The following is a 22258-nucleotide window of genomic DNA, read 5'->3' as shown; positions in this document are numbered from 1 at the left end:
GTACCAAATAATAAAAACTCTGGACCTGTCTGAGTTGTGTTACTTTCTTCTTGATGTTTGCACCATGAAGTGATGTAACTTCACTGCCACAGATTATTTCTGTACACTGTATTTTAGCAGCTATCAGTAGCAGGGTGTATCTGCTTGCTAGCAAGTGGTGTTAGCAAACAAAATGGCTGTGTGTTAAAAATTACCAGCTAATGTTTGACTATGCAGCTTTAAAGCAGCCTTTTAAAGGTGCAATACATACATTTTACACATGGAAGGTCAGTCTACTAATAATAGGAAGTCTTATTCAACATGTGGAAACAGTTGTGTCATGTCTCTGGAGGAGATTTGTCTAGCCTGAGAATATAAACCTGATGATGTCATGTGTGTTAACTAGGTATCTGGGTTAGCTTTAAGCATGGAGATTATCAATGTGGAACAGAAAGCCAGTGTTACAAACTGGGAGCATGGTGTTTGAAAGAAATGTGCACTTCAAAAGCAGGGGGGAGGGGGAGGGGGGGTCTGAGGAAGAGAATCATGTGAGTTGCATTATGGGATATGTAGGATCCGGCATTTTTATGGGATTAGGTAGTAAAGATAAACAATTTTGACCATACATTTTTTAATCTGTCATTAATGTCCTAGTGGTTATGGAGAAACAATACTAAATAGCTTCTTCAGAAACCATGCTGTTCCAGTCAAGACCAATGAATAGGTTATGTGAGGAAACCAAATAATAAATGAAAACTCTTGTTACAGATTTTCCTTTTGGCCTAAACTTGTATCTTGCTTTTAAGATTTAGTTCCTCCTTCTGGGGAATATGCAGTGCCTCACAACTAATCTTGTTGTGAAATTGTTGCTTTGACCTTTACAAGTTTCCCTATTCCAAGAATTAAGTGTGTGATTTAGTTTCTTACTCCTGTTTAAATGCTATTATGCTGCCACTGACACATTTAATAGGGTCCATGTAGAACCTGCTCTTACAACACTATCTAGCAGTTCCCTTCATACTCTTTTGACACTACAAACCTTTCTGCTTTATATCTGCAGTTATTGGTAAGTATCCTTCCCTGCAGGCAGACTCTATTGCTCATATGAGTTCAACAGCCTTACTTGAGATGTCTTAAGCAGCACCCACTGATCAATATGGTCCCTGCGCTGTTCACACACACTCAAGGAGTGTTTTTCATCTCTCTGTTCATGGAGTATGAGGGGTCACTCCTACCTATTGATCCAGTCCAGGATTCTTCAGCTCATCAGCCGCCTTTTTAATAATGACCCAAAAACAAAACCCGCCAGCATTGAGCATTACCATTAATTCTTTATTTTTTCAGAACAATAAAAATAGTTTAACAAACAAAGACTTCATTCTCTCCATTTTGACTTGTATTTACAGCTGAAGATGAAACAAACGCCCAGTCATGTCCATTTCATCTCCTCTTGGCTCCGTTCCCACCCCGATCGTCCCTCTCCACCCCTTGCAGGCTTGACAAGAGTACCAGGGTCTATTGCTGTGTCTTTGACGAGGTATACAGGCTATTCAATGATTGGTGACACGTAACTCTAAGCAGATAGCGCTGACTTTTGCATTTTAGGAGCTTCTCCTTTTGTTCAGAACTGCACTGCACAAGGCCTTTCATATACGGTAAGTAACATTAAGCAGATTATGATTGATGACACATGCTTTCACTTACTGGCATGACTTTGGAAAATAAAAAGACACACTGACCCTTTTCACTGTGGCGACACCACATAACTGATACAAGAAAGGATAATTGACAAGTCTCCTATCCATTCTTTGTTCAGAGCAGACAAACTGTTGTTTGGAGGGTCCCTGAGGGAAGTGAAGAAAGATGGTTTGAATGCACAAGCACATATGAAAGTCATAACAGACACATATGTAGGATTAATGGTTCTCTTCAGAAAAACGGAGCGGCTATTGTTACACTGCAGTGAAACTGAATAATCACATGGATGGACACAGACCTCTTACATAGTATGCGCAACTTATGTACCCTAAAGGCTTTTTGATATTGTACTTTAAGCACCTTCTAAATGTCATGAAGCAATTAGGCCCTCCAAAGCTCTCAACGGAAATGTCACAGACAACTTGGATTTACAGTTTTCACTTCTCACTAAGTATGTGGATCTGAGCAGAGTTGCGTCTCTCCGGCAACAACATTGTTTTCAAATGCATCACAGATGAATCTCACTGTTGACACAATCTACCGAGACAGAAAGTTTCAAACAGAATGTGGAAAGGTTTTGCATGGTGAGTGTGACACCAGGTAAAAACAGCAGATAACAGACAAAGCTGATGCTTGTTATTGCGGTGTTTTTTTCCTATAACATAAGACTGTAACATCCCAAACCCCTCCTTCTCTCTCTCTCTCTCTCTCTCTCTCTCTCTCTCTCGGTTGATTATAATAGGATGCTTGTGTGGCGTTATTGTCCCTCCTTGCCAACTGAATACAATCACATGAATCAGGGGCTGAAGAGTGGCTGAACAATCAACGGCAGAGGAAATGGAAAGATGCCTGAGTAGTTTTGGCTATTGTGCACCTGATCAGGACAGAGGTATCAATACAGTCTGAACAAACCAAAGGAGTCATACTAATCAAAGTTTAAACAGTTCAAAACATAGAAATATCATACAAGAGAGAAAAGATGAAAAAAAAAGCTAAATTACTGCAAACGGTTCATATCAGAATGAGATCAGGGAGGCCCAGGAAATAGAGAGCGTAAACAGACAGAGGGACAGAAGCAGAAAGATAAAACCTTTGCGTCCATGTCAGGGTATTAATACAGTAGTCCAGAGGTCTGCATGTAATAGTGGTGGAGTTGAGCACCATCTCTATGGCTGGGGGGTCAAGGGGTCACTGGTCCAATCAGGTTGGAGGGTCATGGCTGTCAGAGCTGGTTTCCAGTGCAGAGCGGCAGGCTGGCACAGTGATGAGGATAATGACGTCTTAGTGTCACATCAGATCACGCAGCAGACACACAGTCACAGAGCAGGAGTGGACATGCTGGGCCGCGAGGCCCGAAATGCACCCGTTGGGCACAAACAGTCCAAAGGCCTGGCCTTTAGTGTTCCCATAGTTCAGTGGAGCTCCAGCACAGTGCAGAGAGGATGAAATGAAGCTGGATCGACTCACATTTCAAATGTTCAGAAGTGATCGATTCACATCGTCGAGGGAGCAGTTGCTTCAATTAAGCCACATGGCCTGTAGAAGTGGTGGATGTCTATCCATCCATTTCATGTCAGTTATTTTAGGCCCAAATCAGGAGGGACATGAAGGCTCATTAGTTTTTGAGGGTTAAATCCTCTTCTTCACTGGTCGCCCCCACCCCTGGGCTACATGCCAATGTGCTGAGTGCTCCTACATAACAGACAATATGGGTTAGACTCACACATGCTATGTTTGAAAAACTCATGTTTACTTAAAAAAAACACTTGTTATTGTGATATTTGCATTAGTCAGAGGCATCTGTGAGGCTTGAAAAGGAAGAGGGAGCTTGAGTTATTATCATTAGAAAGCCAAATTAAACTGAATTAGTTTGATTAACCAATAAATATTCAAAAGTGTATTTATCCTAATCTCATTTACACTGGTTTGCATCACTGACCAAACAGTCCAGCAGTCTACTCGTGTGGTGTGAGTCAGTGCATTAGCAGTAAGAAAGGTCAACTCTTCACCGTCTGAAAAATGTCTCACATTTCTTAACAAGAGAATAACAGCTTCCGCTTACCTTTTGCTTATTTAGTCGCTCATATCTTAAAGACTATATATTTAGGCTTCCTCATCTCCAAACATTCCAATCGACCTGTGGCAGTCCTTTCATTGGTTCCTTCATTTTCATACAAGTATAATCCAGAGTTAGAGCAGAAGAAAGGAACTTCATAGTCATCACTGATTCAGAAACATCCAGTAGCTCAAGTATGGGTCTGCAATGACATTCAATCATCTTCCAAACGTATCATTCATGCCTTTAAAAATTTCATTTGTTCAAAATTTCCAATTTCTCCAGTGTTTTTTGTTCAAAACATTTATGCTCCTTCTGCTCCAGTGAGGGGGGGAAAAACACTCCAAAAATGTCTTCTGTTTGCAAGTCACTTGTCAAGAAATGCTGACAGTCGTTCATTGCCTTAAAAGTTAATATATATTTATTTATAAAAAAAAGTGTTCATAAATTATTCAACAATGTTCAGTAGATAAAATACCACTTGCATTTCTGTCCTGAAATTATCACTTTGTGCTTTCCGCAAACAAAAAAACATTGAAAAAGAAGCAGCAGATTTTTGCCAGAGGTTAATCCATATAAAAAAAATGTCTCTTTAAATCTAGACAGCTCTCTCTATCTGTGTCGGTTGGATATTCCGTTGCTGTTTGTGGCGGGCTCCTCCAGCTCGTCTTCCTCAAAGCCATGAAAGGTGGAAGTGTCGCTCTCCGAGGTGGTGCCGAACAGCTCCTCGGCCCCAGTAAAAGTCCCGTCCTCCTTTTCCTCTACGCGGCGGTCAGCTGGCTCGCAGGGGCAGAAGAGAAACAGAGTCAGTGCACACACATTGGAACACAAGGAGGACAATCATAAAGTTTTAAGATTTTTTCCCATCATAAATTCCAAGAAATGCAACTAAACACAACTACAGCAGAGATAACATCACTGTGAAGAATCAGTTTTATAGATAGATAGATATAGTTATATTGACAAAAATATATATATGTGTGTGTGTGTGTGTGTGTGTGTGTGTGTGTGTGTGTGTGTGTGTGTGTGTGTGTGTGTGTGTGTGTGTGTGTGTGTGTGTGTGTGTGTGTGTGTTAAAATGTCTAGTATGCATATTATATTTTTGTATTTAAACTCACTTGTGCATTGGCAGGCTTTTCCCATTTTCTTGTTCGAGCCGTGGCATTTATTACAGTAGTTGTTGGGAATGCTGGTCCCCCCTGGACCCTTTGGACCTACAAGGAGAGTCCAGGAAATAATAGGTTTAATATAATAATGGTAAACTTTATTTATATAGTACCTTTCATACAAATTCCACTCAACTTCCTTTACAATAAAGAAATGACATGCATAAAACAGATATAAAATTAAACCCACTTGATAATAAGGTAATAAAATTAAAAGGGGAAATAGAAGGCACAGAATGAATAATAACAATAATAATAATGTTGAAATAGAATTTAAAAAAAGAAGTGCAGCAGTGAATAGGTGCAAAGAAAGGCCTGCGTCAGGAAAGCTGTAGCTAGTTAAACACTAAAGTGAAGAGAAGTTTTTAGTTTTCTTTAGCGAGGTGGCTTCCCTGATATTTATCAGCAGTGTGTTCATAGCTTAGGGACATAATTGACAAAGGCTGCATCCCTGATTTTCTGTCGGCTGGAACCTCCAATAAACCAGCAGCAGATGATCGCAGTGTTCTTGAGGGCAAATAGTTTACACAGGAGTCAGCAATGTAGCTTGGTCCTAGCCCATTAAGGGCTTTGTGTATAAGGAGGACGACCTTAGAGTCAATTCTAAATGTTACAGGAAGCTAGTGCAGAGCAGCTAAAACTGGACTATGTGCTCTCTCCTCTTGGTTCTGGTTAATAGCTGAGCTGCAGAGTTTTGGATCAGCTGAAGTCTCTCAGAGTTGTTTTTTTTTGTTTTGTTTTTTTTCTTCTGAGAGGCCAGTAAAAGGTGCATCACAGTAATCGAGTCCGCTTGAAATAAAGGCGCCCTTGAGACCTGAAGCTCAGATCTGGATCTATGATAAAGCCAAGATTTTTAACCTCAGATTTTATCCTGAGACTTTCCCCTCATTATTAGACAATATTTATGTCATTGTTATGGAACCGACTATTAGGATGTCACTTTTGTCCTGGTTTAACTTTAAGAAATGATTTGCTGATGGAGTTTATAGATGTATTTTCATGGGGACAGTTTAGGTATAGTTGTTTTTTTAGGGGGAATATTCTTCAGTCATAATCATAAAAAATAAGCAAGGCTGGGCATGTCAAATGTTTTTTATACAGGTATCAATACAATTCTTGAGCAATGGTGCTGATACAAAAGCAAGATTTTTTTTACCTTGTCTGGAGGAAATCTTTAAGAATATGACATCAGTTTTCAGAGCCTAACCCTAACCCTGAACTTTTTTCCCCTCCTACAAACATAATTCAGATGGGAATCTAAGCAGACATACTGTATACATAGTATGTGATGTTAGATAAGTGATGTTAGAGTTTGGTTTCCTCAAACAAAGACATATTAGAGAGACTTCTTACGTTTGTGCCGGTCAGTCTGTTGTACAGAGGGAGATCTGGACGCCACCGAGCTTCTCTCCCCGGCTCTGTTCTCCTCTGCCAGGTGGGAATGGGTGTAGTGGTAGCTGAGTCCTGTACGGTTCCTGTAGCGCTTCGCATAGACTGCAACAAACAGGGTGCAAAGTCAGTCCTACTACTCAGGGTGGTTACACCATTTTACTCTTCACTTCTAAATGTAGGATTTATTTTTTCCCTCATTTTCTATATTTAGGATAAAAGCTTGTCAACTTAAATAACCTTCACACAACAACAATTCTCACAAAACCTAGTTTATTTGGCGTTCTCCGCTGGTAACTGACTGTGGCAGGCTGGTAATGCTTCTGGCTGAAAAGCAACATAACTAAAAATATGCACATGCAGAAAACAACAAAGTGCAACATGATAATCTCATCTAGTATGATAATATAAATTTAATTAATGGCATTTAATAGAACTATTGTATTATTAATTCCAAAAAAGACAAAAATAGGAAGCACTTATGGATCTAATTACAACAGACAGTCAAATAAAACTCAAACACAGACAACATAATAACCATGTCTTAGTTTCATAGCAGCGAGGGCTCTTTTTAGCTTGAGAAAAGTATGATAATATAAGGGCTAAATCAATCATCACAGCGCTTGCGATACTCAAAACACACACACACTCAAAAAAAAAAAATCTCATTATCAAAAAGAGCGAAACAGATCAACATACCTGAGGTTGAAGATTTTGAGTTATTCTTTTGTTTGTATCTGTCTGAAACGGAGCGAGAGAGAAAACAGCATTATGATGTGAGTCACTACAACAAGAAACAACAAATCCTTCCCTGAACTTTCCACACGAAACTGTCATAAACAGGAATGCTTGAGACTACAGTGACACTGGGTGACCTTGTTTCATCCTGTAGCTCCATCTCAAAAAATATGTTGGTGATTCAGTTACACTGGATTCACTTTTTTGACAACACTAATTGTGATTGTTTTTTGGGAATAACATCCTGATCTGTGGATATATACAGTAATCTAAAAACAACTAATAAGTAAGAAAAGGTTAAAACAGAGTATAGCTGGAATTTCTAACAGGTTCTTGATAAAAATGTCATCATCAACCCAAAATAATATTTTACAAATACTGATACACTACTATAATGTTCATAACATGGACAAGAGAGTTGATCTAATTAAAGTAATCAGACTAAATGTGAAATATTTTATTGGAGAAGGAAATAAACAAGCTTCAAAATGGTTAATTAGACCTAAAATACATTGGATAAAAAAGTGGATTATGTTAAGTAACGTGCAGCTGTATATAAAACTGACTGATATAAAGTACTCAGTATATACTGTGCAATGTTGCCAGGGCATCAGGTACACAATTCAGAGATTTCTTTCATGCTAGTGAAGTAAGAATAATTTTAAAGAAGCAAACTAGATGCCTAAAATATCAGTCAATTATAAAAACTGCATCACATTTTAAACTCAGCATTGCACACTAGGTGATTAACAAAGGCATGATGCTGAAACACAACTCATGTTTCATCTCTACTTACTGTCACAGACATATGGCTTGTCATCGTCCACTTCTGCCTTCCTGCGGCCTGAACCCCGACCCTGAAAAAAACCCACAAAGTTAACCATCTGCCCACCTGCAGCATGCACTAGTGTGACAGAGATGTTTGGGGTTTTTTTTAAGTAAACTGGCAAACAAACAAGGAAACACTTCATCAATTTGTAATGGAGTCCTGAATGCTTTGCGATTGATATTTAGTGTCTTCTGGGTCACTCACTCTTCCTTTGCCCCGGTGTCTCCTCTTGGGAGTGTCCACCTCGTAGTCATCATCATCATTGAAAGCATCCTCTGCTGCATCTGCCTCCAGAACCCTCTGAGACAGAGAGGAAGAGAGAGAGAGAGAGAGAGAGAGAGAGAGAGAGAGAGAGAGAGAGAAAGAGAGAAATGGCCATTTCAATACTCAGTTCTGATTTAAAAAACACCAAGCAGCAACAACAACAGAGAGGAAGGGAAAATCAATTGTTTGGTTCTCATTACAGTTAGGGTATTTTGGACACAAGTACTTTCTGTTCCTGTATAAATATCTATTTGATGTGGAACAGCTTACAGACATATTCTCCAATGAATTTGTTGACTGTTTGTCTTGAGTAGAGAAATGAGGCACGAAGCTGCAGCCTGTCTTCCTGTATGTCATGCTGCCACATGTAGATTTGATGGAATGTGTGATGTTGAGCGATATGGCTGCTTTTGACTTTGAACAAGATTACAGAAGTCAACAATGGCAGAACTACTGACTTTAAATTGAACTTTCACATTACGCCTATTTTTATTTGCATCATCAAGTGGTCTTCACTTATTATCATTACCAAACATAATAGTCAGCAAAAGGAAAGTCAAAGTTGGAGCAGCCTACTTGTCCAAAACGATTCTGAGTCAGACAGCAGTCAGCTAAGGAGCCCTGCAGGTCGGCAAGTTGCCTTGGCAACCAGTAGGGGCGTAACACTTCCCTGTCAATGCCAGGGCCCTCAGTTGTTTGAGTGATATCGCTGAACATTCACATTTTAAACATTTGGCTGACGCTCTTAACCAGCGCAAACTCAGAGCTGTTCACAAGTCATTTTTTACAAGTCCAAGTCAAGTCTCAAGTCTTTGAGCTAGAGTCCAAGTCAAGTCTCAAGTCTTTGAGGGTCAAGTCCAAGTCAAGTCTCAAGTCTCTGGTCAAGAGTCCGAGTCAAGTCTCAAGTCTCTCGCCAACACTAATTCAAATTCAAATTCTGACCTTAGAGCTGTACAATCTTTCATCCTGATCAGTTAGCCTTGCGAGCACCTGCCCATGTCTGTTTTTGTGGTGTGCTGTCACTGAAGTTTGTATGTAAGTATCTGTTTGTATGTTGAGATGTCCTTTCCTGAAACTGTTACCAAATTTACCTTCAGCTATTACCTTGACCTAGACCTTGATATAGGACAGTATGAAAATGTATCAATTGTAGGTTCACTATAGAGAATCTACTCTATGTGATGTGAAGAAACATACACTAAGAATTATTTCAATTCCATAACTGTATTTTCTTCAACAAAAAAATAATTATTTTAACAATGTTGTAAAATATAACAAAATGAACAAAACATGAACATCACAGAAACACTGCACTGCAGTTTAACACTGTGGTACAAACACATGTTCATTATTTTTTTCTCCAAGCTGCCTTTTATCTGCTGCTTAACACAACACACAGCAGGGAATGTGTGGGGATATTATAATATATATATATATATATATATATATATATATATATATATATATATATATATATATATATATATATATATATATATATATATATATATATATATATATATATATATATATATATATATATATATATATATATATAAATATAAATAAAATGACCATAGTTAACGCAACGTTGTGTTAATAATTAGTAGTGGCACTAAGCATGATAAGAGTTGCGGTGGTTTCCTGTCTGAGCTTTCAAAATAAAACCGTTGCTATTGTGCGCTTCTTATTATTATTAACAAACACATTTGGGGCTTGTCAATTACGGGAGAAATGACGGGAGGGCGGCGGGAGATGGTTTCGAAATATGGGAGAACCAGGGAAAAACGGGAGTGTGAAGGCATTGTATCCAAACGTAATGATCTGAGGCACTCCTGCTGAACTTATCGCACTCGCCATTGTCAATGTCTGATACTGAAGATGCGCGCTTCACACATGGCGCATGCGCGTGGCATGACGTTGGCGTTTACATCTAGCTCAGAGCCAGAGATCATACAAAAAGATTAATGACAGATAAATAATGAGAATAATAATAATAACATGAAATAAAGGTTGTTCGCCAGTCTCGAGCCTCGAGTCCAAGTCGAGTCTGAAGTCACAGTTTAGTGAGACTTAAGTGCAACTCGAGTCCGAGTCGCGAGTCCGAGTCCCCAGCTCTGGCGCAAACACATGTACACAGCGTTTACGACAACCTGTGTGAATGAACGCACCTGGATCTCCAGCAGGCTCTCCTCGTCATTCTTAGAGTTGTTCCTCTTGTCTAGACCCTCGCCCCGTAGCAGTGCCTCCAGCGTGGTGCTCTGGTTGGGCAAGGTGTCCTTGGACATGAGGCCACTATCTACATAAGACCAAAAAAAAAAAAAAAGACAACAGGTGATGAATCATCAAAATACCAGCTCTGTGTTTGTACTGTAGGGGGATTGAGTGGAGGGCAAGGTATAAATATCAAGGCAACAAATAATTCAATTGAAAAAACAGAACTGAGTCACGCACTGTAATTGTCATCAATACTATATAATATCAATACTACTTTACTACTACTTTGACTAATACTTTGACTTTTATGAGCAACTTCTTGTCAGCACATGTTCATTATTTATCCTCTCTCTCACTCACCCAATGCTAAGAAGAGCATGTGGGAAATTACTGGAGCATTTGTTTGTTATAGTGGAGGCCATTTGTTTTTGCCTGCAACAGAATGTGTCATCACCACTGTTTTCACAGCACTATTTCACTCAATGTCTCACAAAACGTAAGAGAGTGCATTGTCATCAGTGAGCTGTCAATAATGCTGCACTGTGCAGATATTAGGCTGATTTTGTCCACAGGAATCTCTGTGGTACAATGTAGTTAAGTGGCTTATCCGTGTAACCTGAACACATCATGCAGATACGTCCTCCTACAGTGAGCTGAAGATCTAAACAAACAGTGTAGGAGGCAAGCAGGTTGAGCAGACAAAGCAGAACAAACAAAAATCTTTGACAGCCAGTCGGATCCGCACATCTTATTTACACAATCTCTTCTCCACAGAGAGCTCCATGATCATCCAGTTGCTTTGTGGATGTTTGAAAAGAGGACACACTTCAAAGCCCCTGACTCCAGCTTTCTATTAGCCTCTTCATCTTTCCACTGCACCCACTAGAAAGCCTTTTTCAGAATTCTGAACATGAACTGCTGAAGCAACAGAGGGCTGCATAGGTAAGAGGCAGACATAGGAGGTAGGTGTGAGAAGCACATACAACACGCTTCTCTAAAATGGGGCCCTCCGCCATGCGGCGGCAGCCCCTCACCATTGTGTCTGCACACGTTGACTTTCAACTCTCAGCGACGAGACAGACCCACCTCCCCTCCCTCACTCTCTCCCAACCCATGGGAGCTGGGGGGCTAAAAATAGAGCCGGCAGCAGCCTGCAGCAGGGAGCTGATTCTGCATGCAGCCCCAGTCTCTAGCACAACATCAGTTAGACAGCCTGCCGAGGCAGCGAGACAGCCAGCTAGCAGGACTGTGGCTGCTGCCTTGTGCTGGCCACCTCTGGCCAGCTGCACAACATGCTCTGTGGAAGAGACGCCAGGTTACATCAGGGTATGTTCCCCTCCGCTGGGCACACCCAGACAATCCACTGTTGTTGGGGAAGGGAAGGGACAGCAGGGCGGTGGTGGTGGTGGTGGGGTCTTAGCGAGTGCAAGCTCAGTGGAAAACAATAGGCTACAATGGGATGTGTTTGGGAAACAAAGACTTGGTTCATATGCTTTCTCTCCGTCTTGCTTTCTCTTTCCAAGCTCTTTCTCTTTCTTACTTTCTCAACTCCCATATATTTTCTCTTCTTACATACATTGAAGAAAGTACATTTGAACTATATAATGATCATGGAAATCAATACTGAATTGCTCACAGTCATATAGAAACCAATAAGAAATTACAGTTGTTAACATATTATTGTGTGAGATTGTGCTGCTGTCATGTTCGTTCTTTAGGATAGTTTCACATCCCCTGTGAGTATGCAAGCTTGGGCACAGAACAGACCAGTTTACTTGAGCTCAGGAACAATGGCCACAAAACACACACAGTCTGCATGGCAGATTACGGGGAGAGATTGAGAGATGAAAGAGTTGCCAGAGAAAGAGGGAGAGAGGGAGAGAGAGAGTCTAAACCAATCAGCAAGGGTAATAACGATAAGAAAAGAAGATTGAGGGACAATCCATAGGAGAGAGTAAATGTGTTAAGTGAAGAGTGAGCATTTCAAGTGGCAACCAGAGAAGGCCAAACTCCATTCCATAACATTTATTAAATACTGTCTGCAGTGGCCAAACTCTGTCTCGCTGCTCCCAGCAGTGGTAAATCTAATTACATGTTCTACTTCTAACAAAACAAGTTTACCAGCCGGGATGAACACAACCACATTTCATCCTGTGGAAAAATGAGTGGCAGCCTGTTCTGCTCAGTGCGCTGAGACAGAGTGATATGCTTTTAGCGAGATTATTCCAGATCATCAGCAGTAATCACATGAGCTGAAGGAGGTGGTGGGTGGGTGGGAGACAGGGGGGAAGAGAGAGAGAGAGAGAGAGAGAGAGAGAGAGAGAGAGAGAGAGAAAGAGAGAGAGGACGGCTGAGCGGGAGGAGAAAGTAAGAGGAAAGTGACGGGCAGGTGGCTCCGCATGAACTTACCGAGCTGGAGACCGTAGATGCCCAGGCGGGGGTCAGAAGTGTTGTGCAGCCGTCTCTTCTTTCTCCAGCACCGGGCGGGGTATGTGTACATCTGCCCGGCTGCCACCCCTGCAACACACCAGTTGTATAAATGCAACAAGACTGTTTTTTTGTTTGTTCCGAAGAAACAACTTTAAATGAAAAACAGATCAGGTAAATTACAAGACATTCATTACACCAATCTCTTTTTATTTGACATTTCTATATTAAGATTTACACTCTCAATTTCCTAAGCATTACTGGGATTAATATATTGATTAAGCAAGTCTGAACAATCACATGTAACGCTAAGATGGTTAGTTGAGTGACAATTAATTAATCAGCAATAATTAATATGAGTGATTAATTGTTTCAGTCATTACTGGTGGTTTCACCTTCTCAAATGTCACAATTTGCTGCTTTATATTTTCTTATATTGGTTTTTTGGGCGTATTGGTTAGACAAAAATATTGTGATGATATTTCTCAGTATTTTCTGACATTTTATTGATTACATCATCAATTAAATGATTCAACAATCAATTGAGCGGGGAAAAAAAGCAATCTAGAGCAGATGCAGACACCATGTTTTACAAGCTTAATGGGCCAAAAGATCGAGACAACTTTGCATGCACAACTGTGTGTGTGTGTGTGTGTGTGTGTGTGTGTGTGTGTGTATGTGTGTGTGTTACCCACCAGGGCTGCGGTGGTGGCGTTCCATCCAGATGTAGCAGTTGTTCTGGGCCACGCCGGTTTGTGAGTCCAGGAATGGCAGGCGTACGCTGCGTTCAGCACACAGGCGGGCATTGTAGCTGCGGCACTGCTCAATAGCGTCCTTATAGAACTGGTCTCCCAACCTGAGGAGGGGAAAGTTGGCAGCAGTGGTCAATGACACTGAATGATGTGGTGGGCACATCAAGGCATACAACCACTGACTAAACATCTGTCCAAATATGTCACTAACTCTAAATGTGAACATATTAGCAGAATCTCTGATATGCAGGTAGGACTTTTAACATGTATGATGATGGCTGCTACATTAATTAAAGCAGCTAATTGAAACAGATGCAAGATGATAGAAAACATGGTGATAAAACGTAATGAACGAGTAATGAGCGAGTTCTTTGAGTCATACATCTCTGTAGAGCTACATTTTAATTTTTATAATCCTGACGCAACACTGTCCCTTAGAAATTGTCCCTGACCCAATTCATGCCATTAACTTCGGTTCAAATTTCTAGTCAACTCCATTCAAGGTAAGTATCACACTGACAGCTTCTCATCCTCTTTCAGGCTTCCTATTGGGGCGACTCTGTGGAAGGAAACTAAACTAAGAGACTGCAGCCTTGCTAAGCCCTGTAAGGCTCTACTTACTCTACTTACTCTGTAGGCCATGCTTGCACTGAATGCTATTTTAGCTAATCCAGTGACAATGCTAAGAAGACAGCCTACATTGTATCAATATATGAAAATATAAGTTCAACGTGTTAGCATGCTAACATTTGATATTTAGCGCTGACAACAAATTGGAAGGCCAATGGTTTTAGGTATTTGGTATACTGCACACATTTTAAAATGTGTACCTGATGGTGAAACTAGAAAAATCAGGGTAACTGCAATGATTAGTGGAATAAATTGAATAGTCAACAACAAAAAAGAACATTGAATAAGCTTCTCAGCCACTTTTTAAGCAAAAATACCAAATGATTTGGTTTGAGCTACTCAGAAGTAAGGATTTGAAGCTTTGTCTGTATCATACATAAACTGGATGTCTTTAGATTTTGAACTATTGATCAGACCATAAAAGACCTCTGAAGAGTCATCATGAGCTCCAAGTAATATTAAACAGGCTTTTTTTGTTTTTGTTTTTTACAATTTTCTAAACATAACAATTAATGGAGATAATAATCAGCAAATTAATCCATGAATAATTATAAATGAAAATAATCAGCACACCGAAGTAATTCAAATTCATCATGAGGGGGGCATGAGTGTCATATTTCCTGGGAATCCATCCGATAGTTGTCGAGATATTCACTCAAAACAACAAATGCTGACCTCATTTTGGCACTACATGAAACGTTTAGAAACAACCAAAGTCATAAGAATTCTTTGTCTTGGCAACATGGATATCAATACCAAATCTAATGCAATCCATCCAACAGTTGTTTAGATATCTGTGTGTGGACCCATTGACCGGCTGACCAGCACTACTGTGCCTACAGCCCTACAATGCCAGTGTGGCTAAAAACGATTTAATCTTACAGCACTGCAACAACTCTGCTGCTCCCACTCCTCAACTTAAACATATTATTTCCTCTCTGGGGTCTTTGTCTGATGTGATTCTAGGTAGGCTGTGAGCTACGGTGCTGTTGACTGAGTTTGATTTATCACAACAACACAGAATCTGGGGTCTGATATGAAGTCACTCCTTCAACCAGCGAGCAGCTAAGACTCTCACACTTAGTTCCACTTTTCTTAGTGCCAGTGAGATTTTGGCAGTCCCTCAGGGTTTCAGTGTTAATATTCAGAGTGAAATGGGGGAGGATATTTCACATTCAAGCCCTCAATCGCTGCCACACGCCTGGTATGGTAATTAGCCTACTTAATTAATCTCAGCAGAGTGCCTAGCACAAGGGCAGGTTCTAATTTGACTATATCAAAGATGGGGGTAAATGCTGGAACTCTGAAAGCACGGCAAGGTACTTGGTGTGTGCTTTCTACAGTCTGCTCTCAGATCTCAGGGCCAAGAGGGCGACTAACAGCTACTGGTTGTTCTCGTACCAACATGGCATCTCCACACACACGTAATGAAGTTCCTCCACGTGTTTTCAATTACAACATTAGGAAGACGGCCATTTTGAAGTGCGACTAATGAGCTGCGGGGGCTGCAAGTTGAGCCTGGAATCTTTAAGTAGACCTGAGGAGGTGGGAGTCTGCGCCTTCTAGATCATGCTCTCTATCTCTCCCTCTCCCATTTTACCCCTAACCGTCGAAGTGACGACGTCCAGCCGATGAACAGCCGTGTTAGGAATGCTGTCCCGCACAAAGCTTGCTGCTCTGCGGTTTAGACAAAGCCACAGTGTCTGAGGCTTCTGGGAAAAGAGAGGCTTCGTGTCAGTGTGACTGAGAAGAGTAAACACAGGTCACAGGTACAGAGTGAGAGCAGGGAGGGGAGGGAAGGTGTGAGGAAGACAGGAGACAGAGAGAACATAAGCAAAATAAAAACAAAAGGACAGGGGATGCACACATGCAATACAGAAAGAGAGAGAGAGAAAGAAGGTTAAAGGCTAACAAACATCATTTAATGTCAAGATAGTGGCTTCAATTGACTTAATAATCATATCACTACTACTTTCCAACTTGTACAGATGTCATTCAGTGTTTATTACTACACATAAAGCTGAGGAGACACCAGTTCCTAACATGTAACTGTGCTTTCTCAGACTTTAGGATGCAGGAATTTTTACAAGAATCACACAGTCAGGATATACTGAAAGCAGATTGCTGAACACACAAGTTCAGAGGTTCTGCAACAGGAGCTTGAGGAATTTTCTTTAAAGATACATTTTTGGCTCATAAAATATAATAACACACAGCCGCGTAATAAACTGCACTAATTGTTTTCCTCAAAGTACATCCATGCCATGTGTGTAGTGTAATGTCTCCTGTAAATACCCCATCAAACTGAACCTGTGTGCTTCGCTGCCATTCCTTGATATCAACACACAGCCATGACCAGACGCACTGTGACATATCAGTTTACTAAAAGCAGACCAGCTGTAAATGGTCCCTGAAGTACTTTCAGCAACAACAGCGTGCTCAATGGGTGCACGCCGTGTGGAGCTCCAAGAAAGTGGCGCTCCAGAGATTACTCGAGTCGAACGGAGCAAATAGAAAAGATGCTGATCAGTCTTTGTGAAAATTTGCAGGATTTGGGGTGAGAGAGAGAGAACAAATAAATAGGGGAAAGTCTTTGGTGCTGGGCGGTGACGACGACACACTCTCAATCAGAGCCATGCTGCCCCGAGCAGCAGGTGCACCGGCTTAGGTGAGAGATCATTCTGACACTTGTAATGAGTGACAAGGCCCACACGTCCAACCACACAAAGGGGGAGAGAGAGGGTGGGAGGGTGAGAAAGAGAAAGAGATAGAGAGAGTCATATCACTTGCTTGCTCACACACACACACACACACACACACCACCCCTGTCTCAGCACTCACCACTTTTCCCCTCTTGTCTTGATGTTTCTGTTTTTCCACTCTCCTTCGACTCGGGGAGGATTCTGAGAACTGGTTTAAGCATAATTCCAGTTTATTGCAATTTGGGTCTTAAATCTGTATATTGTTATATCAGTTACAATAACTTTCTACTGACCGATTTAACTGCTGAGATCTGGGAATAACATCCCTTAAAAGTCTGACCAAGCAAGAAATACTAGCAGTTAGACGATCAGACCGCTTTTAAACAAACAAAAAAACAAAAAAAAGGGGGTGAGCAGTGAAGTCATTAACCACACTGCCTGCTGTAAACAGTCAGCATAATGTACACACTCACTTCCTGGTTCAACTTTGAGGGAGAGGGAAACTTTTCAGATTTTCATTCAGCATTGTATCATTACAATGAGGGTAGTGTATGCAAATGATGAACAACGTTGAACTTCCCTCCATGTTTCCTGCACCCAGAGCTCCCACATCATTTGCCAACAAAACCTGTCATCTGGCCACACATCATCTTTAGATTATTTTCTGTCATGGTGCATTCAGGGGCTGACAAAGGTGGGTCTCCCAAAAAAACTCTGCCTAGCATGTTACACCAGCAATAAGGAAAAGCAGACAATAAATGATATATATACACAATTAAATGCTTTAAGGGGGACTAATTATTCTCATTTCCAGCTTCATACTTTTATTATGGGGCTCCACTAAGGTAGTTTTGACTGACTCACAGTTAAAAATCTCATTAATGATCTTATAATGGCCCTTTATACAGGCCCTAAATTCAGCCTCTGTCTCAACTACTATCTCTTTAAGGCCCCCCCCCCTCCCAATGAGCCCACTGTATTCTGATTGTCCAGCTTTCTGAAACCTACTGAAAAACAGCCCTTATCAGAGTGGTGCTAAATTACTGCTGATGCAAACCCAACCTTTCCTGCTTTACTGTTTCGTATTAAAAAGCTTTGAAATAACACATTTTATTGTGAAGAACTTGAATTGGCAAAACTTTGTTAGCAGTGCTAAAAACCGGTCGATACAAGAAGATTATTTAGGTCAGTTAGAAATAATGCAGGGAGGGAGAGTACAGGCAGAAACAGCCACATTCATGATGATGTAGATGACCCTAACAGGTAAACTACTTATTTCACTTTTCTGTGCTGTGTAATGTCGGTGTAGCTTTGCAGCACTGACCGGTGACCAGACCTTAACTCTAAACACAGACCAGCTAACGGCAACTGTGTAACATTTACTGTAAGTTAACATTTGTGGCTGAATCCAGTTTGAGCACAATCTCTTCCTCCTCTTTGTCAAAAATAGGTTTGTTTTATCACCATTGCACACCAGTGAGATATGTGCAGACTTCAAGAGGAAAAATGTTTTGTAGGTGAAAATAAGCCTCAGTAAAGACAAGTAATGCTGCTCAGTCTTTGCTAAACAACTGCTCTGCTGGCTGCAAACACAACATCAGTAGAGTCAGTCAGTCTGATTGGGCGGGACTTGCACAATGCATTCTGGTTCTTGTAGGCTTCTTCTTTAAAAAGGTATGGATGAGTCTACAGCCTCTTTCTCATTTTTCTCTACTCATATGGCACCAATTCTTAAAAATAATTGCACGTTTCTACTACATAGGTGACCTACTTTTAAGAAATCATCATATTCACAGCCACGAATTTCCCCTTTAATTGCATGAACAGTTTTCTTGTGCAATGAGGGATTATAATCCAAAAATGTCGAGTGCACTCACTTTTACATCCAAATAAAGTGGTTTAGATAATCTGTCTGAACTGTCTGATCATCTGGCCACTTCTTTCTTGCCCTGTCAGACTTTCATGAATCCAATGGTACCAAAAAACTAAAAGTCACAAGTTGTAATAAACCATCTAAAGAGGTCAAATTAAATTAAACTAGAAGCACACTCTGGTTGAGTGTGCGTTCCAGAGCTTAAAAAGTGCCTCACAGGTATGTGCAACACATCCCTGATATCTTACAGTTGAGTAGAGAAGGTGAGTGTGTGCACGAGGGCGAGGAACAAAGGCAAATCTTGTGGCCAGTGGGGCCTCCGCTATCAGTGTGTTCCTGTCAACGGTTTGCCGTGTCACATGGCTGCGTCCGTAATGTGAGCATGTGTCAACACTCATTTTGCATATCTGACGACAAACTACAGTTCGTAGCAAAGCTGCATACAGGAGAGAAGTGACTCTGCAGTCATGACAACAATCCGGTGCAGGACTTCACAAAAGGCCCCGGCGCTTAAAAGAGATCAAATATATGAGAATACAAATGATTATACTTGATCTAGAAACAAAACTTCAGTCTTTGCTGTTCTGTTCAGAAGGTTTCACAAATGTGCAGGTGCACACTGCTTCTTCACAGGAAGCCAGAGCTACCACACAACAAGGGAGGGGGAGGAGGTGGAGGAGGAGGAGGAGGGCCTACAGCGTGACTGCATCCTGACAACAACCTCTGATTACACCAATCAGAATAACACAGTTAGGCTGAGGGCAGGAATAAACCAGACCATACACCTCCACACTGCAGTGCCAATAGACAGCAGGCCTGACTCACTCAAAGTCTACTCAACACCAATGACAAGGTAGCTGACGACTGGGAGAGATCTGGCCGACGCAATGTCAGGAGATCTGTGGATGGAAGATCTGTCCAACCCACAGACAACTCCAGCTGTGGCTGCAATTTTAATGAGCAGCTTTATGAGCTTCTTTATTAATTACATATTCCAGACTCCATTTTAATCATCAGATTCTGGAGATTATTGTCCTCCCGTGCCCAAACGAGGGACAGACCTCACACAGACGACATGCACAGGCTTGCTCACAGCAGCTTCATCCGCCACATCTCTACAACAAAGTAAAACCAGCGTTTCATTTCCCTAAAGTGAATCATATTAATACAAAAAAAAGGTCAAACTGGTCCACAGGAGCAACATCCAATTAGTGTCAAGTGTGACTAATTATAATCTGACAAACGTGTGAAATGAAGTCAGAAACCCGAGACAGAGGCTAATTATAGCAGATTGAAACACTTCATTAAGCACAGCTTATAGCAAGGAGACTTTCCACATCAGAATGCTAAAACGACGACTTGACAGCAGAAACACACTGAAGCTTGTTGGGACACATGTGTGGGAAATAATCCAAGCAGACAATAATGATCCTGCTTTTATTAAAAACAGAGATGGAGAATGGAAGGCAGAACACGGACATATTATTTATTTAGCATTTACAGCGAACACTTGAAAGTCAAGTGCTTCTCTGAGCCGTTCACAATTCCAACAAAAGGAGGCTGTGATTGTATTTGGTAATTCCCTGGATGGATTCAAGAGAATCTGTGAAGCCGGGCATGAAAAGTGCAAGCAGTTGACTACAGATTAAAGTGAAATTTTGCACTTAACTAACAGCGTTTTTCCTGATAACCATGAGATGAGTATGCAGGTGGGGGGTTGTCTTTGCTTAAGGCCACTAAAGCAAGACAGATCCATGCCCTATGTGACTGGCCAGCACTATTATAAGCAATAATCTATAGCTACTCCGCCATCCTGCTGCCTTTCATAATATCACAGAATTAAAGACGCATGCCTCACAAATTATGTTTAGTTACTGTCCTCAGCTAGTACTCCCCACACTAGTGTGAATTGGTGAATAAAATATTTAGCAAAATTTCAAATGTAACACTGAATAACCAAGTGCATTTTCCCATGCAATGGACAAAACAACAATCAGGTATCCACTGTGCAAACATCGATTAGCATCCTTCTCTGGGTGTAGTAACAATGTCACAACAACAATAGCAACAGTGTGGGTGATGAACAAGGTGTTGTGCGGTCAACTCCTTGTGCTGCGCTCCTCCATGGAGGTACCCTGGCACCTCCATGGAGGAGCAGATGGTTCTCCTGCTTGTGCCCGACACTTCCTCTCTGTCGGAGCATCTCTCTCTCTCTGACAGATGGGCCCAGGATCCTGGACCAAGCTAATCTCCAGCACTCCTCCACTTAAAGGCACAGTGGAGTGCCTGCTCCACCTTCACATAGTCCCATAAAGAGCCATGATGATCACAACCCCTCAACACAAAATATACTACATTAAATGCGTCCGCGTCTACGTGCGTGTTCAGGAATGCCACGTGATTACAGTTTTAACATTATATGAGCATAAACAGGGTGCTACTTGTGTCTAACTTACAGCAATATGTCTACTCATGGAAATGGTGAAACAATACAGAAGAACAAAGGAGAAACGGAGAGGAAAAAAAGGTGGAGCGTTTCTTTGAAGTTGAGGGATAACAATGACTATGGCAGAGGCCATCTGAGCACAGAGTGACACTGTTTTTTCCCAACGGCGGACTCAGATTGCTGTCACTTGTCGATTTCGCCTGCAAGCATGCAAATACAAAATGCCTCCTCCCTTGCTTTACCGGGTCCTGACCACGTCTGCGCTCGGAGGAGCCAAAGTTGACATGTCGACAATTCACACCAACTATAAACGACTTTCGGAATGTCAAATGATATTTCGCCGCTGTGCCTTCAACCGAGCACGAAGAAAATCGGCTTTTAATTATTCGGTGCAGCGGAAAGGCACGTTGTCGACACAGTTTTCCAAATAAATTTACAGCCCCAGGAAGACGACACTCTCTTCTGTTGAATGCAAAAAACCGTGTGGAGGAAAAGCTCTTCTGGTGCAGACAAAAATGTCAGGCAACCGCCCTCACATGTTTAACACTAAACCTTCTAAATCTTGTGTAATAAAAGAACTATACGAGGCTACTTTGCCATGCAAGAAGTACACAAAATGAATTTAGACAGCTTCCTCTGTCGTATGCACACGACTGAGAATCACATGCACGAAAAGCCAGTTTGAACCAAATAGTTGGCAACAAAGTAATTATTCACAATTTCCTCAATGTCCAAATTACTTACGCTTTTAGTGGATTCTGAATGACAGCCGCCATTTTGCTACAATGTAACGCAATATCGGCGTCTTGCAGTTCTGAGGGAAACCTACGGAAACGGACCAATCAGAGCTCGGGGTGAATTCGTCCACCAATAGATTTGCAGCGTACGCGAAAGGGGCGTGGCTTTGTGGGGTAAACTGTCAAAATTATTTTAAAGGGTTTTCCCTTGTATTTATATTGTACACAGCTGAATTACAACACTTTTAAAGAGACCCTTACTGTAGCTTGGTTAGATATGTCAAGAGCAATTCCCTGTTTGGTGTGCTGAGACCAAGGCAGTGCAAGTGGCACAGCATATCAACATGGAAGGTTG

General features: G+C 41.3%; 1 protein-coding gene across 3 annotated transcripts; it reads right to left on the bottom strand.

Moving 5' to 3' along the window:
- Positions 1–1364: 1364 nt before the first annotated feature.
- On the bottom strand, positions 1365–21964 carry LOC134000638 (zinc finger protein DPF3-like). Of its 3 annotated transcripts, XR_009927439.1 has the most exons (11): positions 21911–21964; positions 13459–13619; positions 12746–12853; positions 10291–10418; positions 8060–8155; positions 7823–7883; positions 6988–7029; positions 6253–6393; positions 4852–4947; positions 3740–4509; positions 1365–3369 (listed from the first exon to the last, which is right to left on the bottom strand). XR_009927439.1 is itself a non-coding variant. In XM_062440051.1 (10 exons), the coding sequence occupies exons 1-10, from the start codon at positions 21940–21942 to the stop codon at positions 4346–4348; spliced, it is 1029 nt and encodes a 342-aa protein (XP_062296035.1). In that variant the 5' UTR covers positions 21943–21964; the 3' UTR covers positions 3599–4345. The 3 variants fall into 3 exon arrangements, 2 of the variants coding, with proteins under 2 accessions (XP_062296035.1, XP_062296036.1); XM_062440051.1 differs by lacking the exon at positions 1365–3369 and having other exon boundaries at positions 3599–4509; XM_062440052.1 differs by lacking the exon at positions 1365–3369 and having other exon boundaries at positions 4360–4509; positions 6988–7025.
- Positions 21965–22258: the final 294 nt, after the last annotated feature.

Source organism: Scomber scombrus, chromosome 19 (genome assembly GCF_963691925.1).
Source record: "Scomber scombrus chromosome 19, fScoSco1.1, whole genome shotgun sequence".
NCBI lineage: Eukaryota > Metazoa > Chordata > Actinopteri > Scombriformes > Scombridae > Scomber > Scomber scombrus.
This window is presented reverse-complemented; position numbering and strand designations above follow the sequence as displayed.

What these genes read in the sequence shown, in the direction of transcription:
- LOC134000638 (XM_062440051.1), bottom strand. Translation starts at nt 21,942, where the DNA reads ATGGCGGCTGTCATTCAGAATCCACTAAAAGC. An exon ending in ACGCCACCACCGCAGCCCTG is followed by an intron (nt 12,854 to 13,458) that starts GTGGGTAACACA and finishes GGTGTGTTGCAG; the next exon opens with GGGTGGCAGCCGGGCAGATG. An exon ending in AGAGCCTGCTGGAGATCCAG is followed by an intron (nt 8,156 to 10,290) that starts GTGCGTTCATTC and finishes TCTCTGTCTCAG; the next exon opens with AGGGTTCTGGAGGCAGATGC.